The 11,528-nt window shown below is 37.0% G+C and overlaps 1 protein-coding gene across 1 annotated transcript; it reads right to left on the bottom strand.

Annotated features, from left to right (window-relative positions):
* Window positions 1-362: 362 nt before the first annotated feature.
* On the bottom strand, window positions 363-11,190 carry ZCCHC4 (zinc finger CCHC-type containing 4). Its single transcript, XM_048046832.2, has 13 exons — window positions 10,972-11,190; window positions 10,725-10,843; window positions 9,297-9,379; window positions 8,334-8,609; window positions 7,738-7,818; window positions 7,370-7,442; window positions 6,261-6,411; window positions 5,826-5,926; window positions 4,452-4,573; window positions 3,759-3,834; window positions 3,205-3,256; window positions 2,327-2,471; window positions 363-655 (listed from the first exon to the last, which is right to left on the bottom strand). Exons 1-13 carry the CDS (start codon window positions 11,069-11,071, stop codon window positions 532-534), a joined length of 1,503 nt encoding a protein of 500 aa, XP_047902789.2. The 5' UTR covers window positions 11,072-11,190; the 3' UTR covers window positions 363-531.
* Between the last annotated feature and the right edge of the window lie 338 nt (window positions 11,191-11,528).

The raw sequence follows: 11,528 nt of genomic DNA, 5'->3' as shown, positions 1-11,528 counted from the left end.
CGCGTCCCGCTGTGAGGCGATTCCCCGGTTTTCTTCTCCTGCCTGTGCCCAGCCAGGGGCTGCATCGACATCTATGTCCAGTCTTACTGTACAGCCCAGCTCCACGCTGGCAGTGGGAAATGCGACTCAAAATCACCCAGACAAAACCCTACCGTGAGAAAAATGGAGCTAACGCAGCTTGGATTCCTAAGAATTTGTGGCTTTCCATCACTCAGCCTCGCCCCAAATTCACCAGTGTGTACCCCGAACTGCAGTACCCACTCACACCCGAGTACAACTGACCTCTCAGCACTACTCCTTTGACCTCAGGCTCCTGCTAAACCAAACAGCTAAACACACAACATTGTGACATTATACAAACACATGGTAAAGAGCGTGGTTTATTTTGCTTCTGCTCCAGTAACGATGTGCAACAACAGAATTGTCACTTTAAATCAGATTTTATTTTGAACATTGATATTAACATTTAACAAAAAATTGAATCAAAGGCTGTGCGTAAAAAAGTCTGTTAAATAATTATATATCAAGCAGTCATGTCTTTTTTTTCTTATTCTTTATTTTTCTTCTGGAGAATATGGCGTGTTTCATAGCCAGTCTTTTATGGATCTTCATCTTTACGCTCTTTAGAGTTTTCTGTCTTTGCTTTTTGTCAGCTCTGTAAAGCAAGAAAAATAAACAGATTAGAATACAACAGGGAACATACTTTTCTACGTTTGCTGATAGTTTATATAATCTGTCCATATAAGCATATGAACTTAGAAGTACTGTCACAAGAAGTTCACAGTAGATTCAGTTTTATAGTATTATGACATTTAATCTTCCAAAAACTGTTTGTCTGCTTTATTGTCATTTATTACTTTTCATTTATGTTCTTATTCAGCGTTTACCTTTAAATAGCTATAGGAAACTTAAAAAATGCCACTGACCAAGTATAAAACAGCACATACAGATTTTTGTGCCGAGTATTTTATGTATGAATATATAATAGAAAGGCATAAATGAAAGTAGATAAAGTTTAATAACAGTATAAAATGCAAATAAGGGACCCAAATATAATTAGCAAGTTGTTTGTTTTCTGTCTCCTACAAAGGATGCATTTCATAGCACAAAACACTGGGTAATTTTAATAAGTAAAATATTTCCAGGTGTTTTTATTAGAAAAAGAAATAAATGTCATTTTCAGTTATTTTCAGTAATAAATCAGCAAAGTAAATTACTGATAGCCTGAAAGGACTAAACCATTTCCAGTACAATATGTACCCCACTGAAGAAACAGATGAGGTTTCATGAATTTCTTTTAGTATCATTTTTACTTTTGAAGCAAAAAAAGAACTGTTAAAGGAGGGAGTAACATAAAACAAAATATTGCTACATTTTAACTCTAATACTCTGTAACCAAAACGTGGATTAATGTTGTAGCAGGGCATGAAGCAACACACCTGCAGTCTGCTAAGATCTAGCAGGCAGCTGGTGAACATCTTGATGCTGACCCAAGAGGTTAACTGCCTGAATCTCACTATCCAAGAGAGGTACATCTTTTGGGAAGGAAGATTTGCATCTCCACTGTTACATCCATTTAAGTCAAGAATCACAAATAAAACCATTCACTCTACAAGGGAAGTTACAAAAGTGTGGGCCAACTGTCACAAACTGGAATGACTGAGCCAATTGCTGGACCATCTCTTAGCAACCACTCTTCCCTCTTTACAATTAGTTCTACCTGAAGACCATCACACACAATTTTTGTCTTTTGATACATAAAAGTATGTGCTTGTGTATGTTACAGAAACACAGCCATGGCAGAATAAACATACTTCATGTGCCCCTCGTTAATAAAGTTATCACATGGTGCAGATTTAGACCTTACTACAGAGAACACATGAAATACCAGATTGAAAAAACAATCTACAACAAAGCAAAATGGATTAGAAGCAATAAAACCTGTGCAGTGACTTGTTTTTCTGCCATTCTGTGAGAAATCCAAAGGGGAGAAAAGTTTTACATTACTTTAGATTAATTTTGAATCTTCTTGGCAGAGCTATGCCATACACTATTCACTAAGTTTGGGACCTGTATAAATCCCTTTTGATAGAAGACAGTTAAGGAACTGGGAACCACAGGAAGCTACCTGTCTAAATGAACCTGGTTTTTATCATATCCTCCTTTAGTATATACTTCCCAGCAACACAGCAAGTGGACAATACTGAAAGCTGACAACACCAGCACGCAAAGCCTAAATTCTGTCTTTCTAAATCATTTCTATGTAATAGGGTCAACTCTCATCTGAAAGCTATTTTTCATTATATTAATACAATATCACACTTACTGGCATGATGTTCTAGTGCGGGAGAGACTGGGACAGGTACTGCGTTTGTGACCTGCCTTGCCACAAACAAAGCAGCCAGCATCAGTCTTCTCACAAGTGTGGCTTTGAAGAGCACAGCAGTTGCAGTTGTTACAGTGAAACCAAGCTGCAAAACAAGTAAAGTGACTTATGATCTAGAGAAGGTTCAGTATTGTCATTCTGAAGCTGAGTTTTAAATATAGGCTATTTTATGAGGGTTTTTATTTTGTTTTACCTTTTCAGAGATGTGGGTATTCAGTCTCTGGTCCCTTATCATACTTGATAAATATTCATTAGAGATACCGTGTAACTATTTCAATATAACTGAATTATTTTGTCATTAGAACTATTATCCTGTACATGATCTTAACAAGAAAAAATGGCTCACATGTTAAAATGGTTTTACAAAGATACAATCTCAATACTGGCAACCATTTCAAATGGTTGCTTCAGCTAATAAAACACCACTATAAATACAACTTCATTTGCGTATGAAGCATAACTTGATCATGCCCTCACAAACATTTAGCAATTGCCTGTGTGTTTATAAAATTCTAATGAAAAGTTTACAACATTAGGAAACACATGACAGCTCAAAATATTTCAGTTTTCCCATAACAAATACAAGTGGGATTTTAGTATGTCTTGAGAAGAATTTAGGTGTATTTCCACTGTGTGGAAATAACTACATTATCTTATGGCAACTTGTGTAAAACAGATTTTTCCTTTAAGCTATGTCTTCTGTATGATCCCATTTTACTTCTTTTACAGAATATTTTCTCTTCTGATTTGTCATCTCAGTTTCCTTGAAATATAGCTTAAGTGTACTTTTCTTTAGAGAAGTATTTTTCTGTACTTACAGGGTTTTACGCATTTTTTGCAAAGAACACAGTGTTTCCATTGTCTACCATCCTGCAAATAAAAGATGAATAAATGCAATGTTTGTTTTAAAAAACATTGAATCTATTTTAAAACTGAATTTCTAATGTATCATCTCCATTATTTAAAGAAACAAGTGGTGTGTAGAAAGGACCATAATTTAAAAACATCAGCGCTGAGAATCTGTGACAACCACCGTAAAATGGCTGCATTTTGAAGTTAACAAGCACTACAGTTTCTGAAACATAAGAAGAAAGGCATGTGTAAAACAGACCACTGATGAATAAGGTGTGGTCTAAGTGGCAAGCAGATAACTTTTCTGTTTCTTGATTCCTTTCTGTTGGAAAGAGGACTGGAAATTAATTCCCAGTAATTTATGAATGATGTCCAGTGAAGTTAGTAAGACAACTGAATTAAAATATCTGGGGTTTCCCAAGGAAATGAGTATCAAAATAGGTTTTTACCAGACTAAATGTTACAGAAGTTATTAGGCTATTGCTAAAATTGTCACCCAGAAAGAAGTCAGAATACCTACTTTTGATGTACATGAATTGCATATCTCACAGTGTTGGTTGCCAGAACTAACATATCGTTGACATATAGCACAGAACCTGGTAAAAATAAAACTGTAAGTGTTTTGGTCCAATACTTACTAATGAAGCAATATGAATGAAGTTTATACAACAAAAATAAATATAAGGATTGCAAAATCACTTTGCTGAATCAAAGATCATGTTTTTGATTCATAAGCCACCACTAAGGCCCAGAGCCTCATAATCAAACATGGCACAAACAAGCAGTAAAAATTTGGGTGCAGGAATTCAAATTAGCAACACATTATCAGCAGTGAATTAAACCAAACCCCATTAATTGAGCCTCATCAGTAAAGTTCATTTGTCCCTGACACTTCTCTTGGTGCACATGTAATTAACTAGTGTCTCAACGAAGCTGATTAGCTGGGATAGCTGTACATCTCCATCTCCCATAGGCGTACACATTTCCTATCATTCCACAAGGGAAAATGTGAGCTCTTTCTAGATGCCCAAGTCTCCTACACACTGTTTACACAGAACATGTGACCTTAGACTTAGTGAAACATGCTCTTGAACCTGGTATCCAGAAGTTAGGTATGACAATACTGAAGAGCACATTCCAAAGTCTTTTGAGCCTTTATACCCTAATTAAAAACAAACATTCATTCAGTCATTTGACTGTTAGCACAACTTACCTGTAGCCCTCTTCTACAGGAAGTATAATCATACTTGGGGAGAGGTTTGTGAAGATACGGACAGGAGACTGCCTGCGACCTGTCTTGCCGTGTTTATACAGTGCATGATTATCATAGTCTACCTGGAAAAAAAAACATAATTTTTTAAAAAGAAGTCTTACATTGAATGCTAAGCACAGAGAGAACTACTTGCATATTTATTCCCTTTATCTTATGAAATTGTCATTTTTATCTAGAAGACTCTAACCTCAAATTAGATTACAAATTCTACAGACAGTATTTTGCCTCGTTTCTTTTTAAATTTGTGCAACGATAATATCAGACTAGACTCAGGAAACCAAGTTTTCAGCACTGCAACTATCCAAGTTAACTTCTCCCTTTTTACTCTTTTGCATAGGGCACCTGAAATAACATTTTGGTTGTCTTATACTATAGAGGAGGCTGTTCTACAAAAGTGCAACCTATTAAAAAAAACAGAACTATATTGTTTGTTCTGTCTGGCAGAACAAGAGTTGATGTCCATCTTAACCCATCTCAGAACTATTAGAACGCTGCAAACCCAATTAGCACTGCTTTTTCCAGCTCTGCCTCCTAGAACTTGCCCCCAAAATTCTCATCTCTGAACACCCACAGGAACAGAATCTAGACTAGCATTAGTTTCCAATTTTTTTTCTAGGAATTTCCATTCTACACAATACAAATATGTTGTCTGGAATACCCATATCAAATTTTATGCAGACTTGTTATAGAAGAAAATAAAATTTTAACATCATCAATACACGATTGCTCTCTCAAAAGTCACTGATGTAAACACTCTTAAACAGCTTGTAGAATGGATACAACATTAGAGAAACTGATTCCAAATTATCTCTTTATCATTGACAACTTCATTTATTACATAATTCCAAAAATGTCCACTGTAATTCTACTCTTGTCCCAGTAGTTCTGGATACTAAAGACCTTAAACTTTCTTTTGACCAGGGCTGGACATTACTCATCAAGCTAAGGACATTTCAACATCTGGGTAAAATTAAGCACTCTTCCTCAAGCTACCTCTTCACTTCTGCAATATGCACCTGTTAAAATTAGTGCAAAGTTTGTCACACTGAAAACATTTCAGAAGAAGTGGACAGGTGACAGACGAGCTTGTATATAACAAGCTGTAGGAGTGTGACAAAGTTATTAAAGGTATGACTAATACAAATACAGAATCTGGGGTTCACACGATGAGCATCACATGGTTTGCAGTGCCTCCAACAGAACGAGAAGCTTAGGAAGGCCCACCCGCGGCTAATACCATTATGCCCCTTTTCATCAGATTCCTGTTCACACTGCACGACTGAAATTTAGCAAATTCACTGGGCTTGGTCATACCTGATAATCCATCATACTGAAGCTTGGGAAAAATTCAAGAATACGAGACTCAAAGAAGTACGGAAATATCCAGAACATGGGCATCTCTTGGTTTTCATAACCTTGTGATGAAAAGATTTGGATGTACATTAAAGAAAAACAATGTATGTGAAGGATGAATAAAACTGAGTAAATGTTCTGAATACATAAACATACATACGTATGTCACTCTGGGCATAATAACTAGTTCCTCTAGGGGGCAGGAAGTTTTTGGCATGTTTGTATATACTGAGCTTTAAGTTCCATTTGCTTCTAACAATTTGTATCACCTGCCTAGGTCGGTAAGAAGTGTTACTAGCAAGAATTACAAGTAGCAAGAATTACAGACTTTTAAATAGGTACTTTTTCCTAACGTGATGTTACAGCTTAACCCACCTCTCTGGTTGTAATACATACCTTCTTTTTCTGTCTCCTTCCACATTGCCATCAGTTTTTTAAAACTAGAAGCCAGTGCTTCCACTAAACCTCCGAATGGTGGATCAGTCACCATAATAACTCTTTCATCTTTGTCTTGATGCAAGAATTTCCTACAAGTTTCATGTTCAGCCTGTAAGAAAGATAAATTTCTAAAAATGTAGATTCAAGAACTGTAAAAAGACTGTATTTGGCAAGATAATAATTATTTTAGAAGTTTCAACTTTAACACTGTTGGTTATTTCTTCTTGTGTAGATGAACACACAGACCACCCTTCCATTTCATTCTAGAGGATTCTTTTTATTTTTTTATTTTCAAGAACTCACTAAAATTAGGCTTTAGAATGGGAAACACAAACAAACAAAAACCAGCAAATCCGTGGCAGCTTACTAATAATGGCAGGAGAAAAGCAAACAGTGACAGAGGAAATTACTAGGCTAAGTGCTCTGAAAAGTGTTTGGAATTAAATTACACTATGATCCTCCATTAAAAAAAAAACAACAAACCCACAGTAAATGTTCTATTGCAGCAGCAGGTTTCCTAACAAACTCAAGTACTTAATGTGCCATTTAAAAAGAAACAACGAATTACAAATTCAGCATTTGTTTTACCCAGGACACTAATTCAACTTCATTTTATGACAAGGTTAATCTTTTGACTTTGCTTGCCTGGTATAAACCAGGACAACCTCCTCTTCCTTCCCACCAGTACATCAGTGAACAAGTCTTGTAGCATCCACTAGGCTTGTGAAGGCTGGGAATAAAACAATTAATTCTGTGGTAGCAACACAGAAACAGAGCTAACCAACACTTACGTACAGCAACAAGTCACACCAAACTGTCTTTTAGTAAGAGCTGAGCTAAGGTAAGTAAACTTAGCATGAATTTAACATGCAACTTATCATTGAACCAAGTGGGAAAGAATTACTGAAGAGACACTGTTATTTTTTGATTTCCAGTATTTTTGACTGCTTTTATCCCATAACAGTTGCTTTCTAACAAACCATCTAGACTAGCCAGGATATTCTTACAAAATTCTGCATCAACAACATGTATTCTTTACAAAGCATTCAAGAAATACTTGCTCTTACCTCTCCACCAAAAAAATAATGATTAAACATGTTGTAGTGGCAGAATTCATCCTCTGTGTAAAATTGTGAATACCTGCAAAATAAGTTTTAACAGTAACAGAAAAATATAAATATCTTTTTGCCTGCCCTAATGGGATTTACAGTGAAAACAAGACCTTAACAAAGAGGTGATTACTGACAACACAGTACCAGGAATTATAAAGTACAATTATTTTTCCTCATAAACTAGCTGCCATTTGTGTATGTGAGTAGAAGTGGAGAAGAAAGAGACCGGAAACAGAAAACAACCACCAATTTATCTTTTAAAGTATTAAAATATAAATATTTGCACGTACTCTTCAGACAGATGAACATTTATCAAAACCTACCTGAAATCAATATCTAGCAGAAGGCTTCTAACCCTGAAATCTTCTTCTTGTGATGCTTTTGACTGGATCATTTCATGAAGCCTGAAGTATAATTGGAGCAAAGAGATTTAACATATAATCACTGGCTTCAGAAAATATCTTGCAAGACAAGAATGTCTGGTACTTTACTAAACCTAAAACCAAACAGATAAAGAAAATGGAGTAATCTGAATTTGAGTAATTCTATTTAGCTTATATTTAAAGTTAGAAAACTATGTTAGTCTTAAAAGATGATATCTCACTAGAGACTAGTAGATCACCATGAAAAAAAAAAAACATAAGCTAAGAAAGTTATCACTTTTGTGAGAAACAAAGGACATTTAAAAAACAGGTGGCTGGGTGGGAAGTTAATTGCAGTGCAGCTACACTCTCCTTGTGTTATCTTGTGAGCTCTAAGCAAGGTCCCACTAGATGCCTGGATAATTCCAACCAATTAAAGCACAGTGAACCTCTTTTTATAGGAGAATCTTAGATTATTTAATTTTTAAATATTAGTAAGCTGCACAGTATTGAAACAGTAATATTATTTGAAAGCATAACAATCTCCACTGACGTACCTAGGTGTTCCAACGCAGAGCACTCGTCTAAATCCTAACGAAATAATAAGGTCCAGTAGAAACCGGCAACTTCTGTCTGCAAATAAATACTGTGCATTTGTTTTTTTATTTTCCAGTGGATACAGAAGTTGACTGGGGCTTCTTAACTGGGCAGTGGAGATATCACACAGAATCTGGTGACTGGAGTGTTTTTCCCATTCAGCTGGCAACAGCAGTTGCTGACATTCCTGGCAAAACCTCCTCTTTGATAATGGCAACAGAACAAAATTCTTGTACCTTTAAATACAATAAATAAATAAAAGCCTATATAAAAGAAATGAAAGGGGTTTCATATTTTGTAATACATTTAAATAGGCACATGGCTTAAACTGTTCTTGCAAAACTCCATTACCTACATGTCAATGAAGTAATTTTTATGAAAAAAATATTCAGATACTTTCAAAAAGCCTCCCCTGAAAACAAGTAAATAATACACTAAATAATACCAAATATATTGAGAGTTCCCAGAAAATAACTCAATTACAGAGCAAAGACTCTGTAACAACTACCAGCAAGCAGTCCTGTATGCTTATACACAAAACTCACAGATCATTATTAGTGTAATACATTGGTGTCTTTTCACAACATGTGAAAAAAAGCCTCTCACCTTTTCACACTGAAAGTTAGGAATAACTTTTTCAACTCACATCATTACTGACCTGTTGTTAGCACACTGAGAGCACTAACATAAGAAGAACTATATATATATATATATTTTTTTTTTCATACATATAAGTATATATGGAAAAGAAAATAAGTTCCTGGGTCAAAAACATCGTGCTATAATCAGATGTTTCATGCTATTTACCCTTTGCAGTCAACCATTTATTATTTTTCTAAATATCTCTATTATGTCCATATTCAGAGTACTTTAACCTATGTAAGACTGATTTTTACTAAAGAAAATGCATTTAGCAACAATACCTTTCCACATTCTGTCTGTGAGTAAAAGGCGACTGATGATTTCTATTATATTCTTCACGTGCTGCAAGCCTAGTTTCTGACACCTGTAAAATTTACGTATATAAGAAGTTACAAAACAAATAGGTATCACTGAGTTGCAGATTAAATCTCAGTACTAAACAAAAAGGATGCATCAAAGGTCTCATGGTTCATTAATTCTGTTCAAGAAAATTATTACATTCCTTGGATTCCCCACTCAGTAACAAGCATGACTGCAGTGTAGCGGCATGCTGCAAAACAGAAGTCTCTCTGAATTCAATCCATGCAAAAACAAACAAATAACATAAGGATTTCATTCTTCTACCACATGTAACACTGAGGGAAAAATCTCAGAACATGTTTACGATGCAGACAGAGAGGGACATGCTGTCTGTGAATGCATTCCAACAGTTGCATTCCCTCTGCAGAACAATGACCTTACCCTGCAGGACTGACAGTGGAAAAATATCCCAAGTCTTTTGCGTGCCGTTATTTTAAAAGCACGTCAGCTCTGCTGACTCTTTTACTTTGCTTCCACACAACATACTTATTTGCTCCACAGTTAATAGTTTCAAGACATTTGCACAAAACTTACAGATTTGTTTAAAGGGTGAGACAGGGAAATTCAAAGGAACAAAAGTCCCTTTGACACAAGTGATGTCATGTTCATTGTGAAATTTTACTAGGACTACCTAGTATTTAAATCTACACAACAAGTGATTAACCACTTCATTTTCGCTTCATGATACTTTTCAATGGTAGCTAGCACAGCGCTGAAAAGTTTACGAACCCAAATAAATTCCAACCTGCCAACCTGTTGAGGACAATAACCGCAAGATACTCAATTAAGACAACACAGAAAGTAACAAAATGCGGCGCACAGAAGCCACGGCAAGCTTTCCACCAACACACACCAATCTCAACTTTGTTGCCCTACAGTTTTCCAACCAAACTTCTTTAGGAAAAGTGCTGCAGATGTTCTGAGACTACTGAGCACCACGCTGATCCCACTGTCCTCACTATTTCATGCGTTTTACACACCACCTGCCTGTATCCACCAGGCTTTCTCCGTCTTAACCGTGGAAGATGAGGACCACTTGGAATCAGAACTATCTTTTTTTGTTCAACATTGCATAGTATTAGCAAAATTCATAACTTGGTGTTTTGGTGATAAAAGAAACAAACACCAGTTTTGCTCAAAATGTGCACAGTCTTCCTTGAAAGGTATATATGAAACACATTTCTGCTGAAAAAATTATTTCAATACCTGAGTAAGAGCTGTTAGACGAAATTTACAAAACAATTGCCACAGATTTCCAGCACACACACACATATATATATATATTCAGTTTTGCGTTAAGCAGAGTAAAAACCCCAATGTTTACTTAGCCTGAAGCAGTCCTCGCTTACCTTCTCATCCTCCCACTGGAAAAAGTTACAATCTTTTCTATCCCTACAGGCCGAGCAAGCATAAAATCTTCTCCCCTCCTCTTTGCCGTGGCTGACCTTTACGAAGAGGAGAGCAGGACCTGCAGGACAGACGCCATTACACCTCGACACACGGGACACCCGCGGATCTTTAACGCCTCGAGGAACCGCGGTCAGTCAGTCAGGGCCCCCAGAGCCCCCCGTCGGGACCCCCGGCCCCCATGCTCACCGTGCGGGCAGCTGGGGGCGCCGGGCACCGCGCCGAGCAGGGCCGGTCCCGCTCCCGCTCCCGCTCCCGGTCCCGGTCCCGCCGCGCTGCCGGCCGCCATCTTCCCGCCGCCTTCCCGGCAGGCGCGCGGCGGGCTGGGCCTCCTGCCCAAGTGATAATAAAAATAAAAAATAAAACCGCAACTCCTCCCCCTTCAAAAGAAACACGCCCCCACCGCGCTTTACGTCAAGCTGATGCTTCTGCCGAAACCGCCCTCTTGCTAACGTTGTGCCACTTCTAGGCAGATAAAGTCCTTAAAATTAAACGTTAGAGTTCAGAAAGGCAAATAAATGCTGCTTAGCAGAAATCATGCTACAAGTTGTGGAACAGTTCTGAAAAAAAAACACGATTTTGTACTTCTCTGCCCTTCTCTCAATAAGGATTTCTAAATCTGCAAGTGGGGTATAACGCTGTAAGTGCCCTGGTTGAACTACAAAAAAAAAAAAAACAAAACAAAACCAAAAAAGCAACACCACACAGAAGAAGAGGCAACACTGAACAAGAATTGGCAAGGTTTT

Source organism: Anser cygnoides, chromosome 4, assembly GCF_040182565.1.
Source record: "Anser cygnoides isolate HZ-2024a breed goose chromosome 4, Taihu_goose_T2T_genome, whole genome shotgun sequence".
NCBI classification, from domain to species: domain Eukaryota; kingdom Metazoa; phylum Chordata; class Aves; order Anseriformes; family Anatidae; genus Anser; species Anser cygnoides.
The sequence above is the reverse complement of the archived record's forward strand: the minus strand, read 5'-3'. Positions and strand labels throughout refer to the sequence as shown.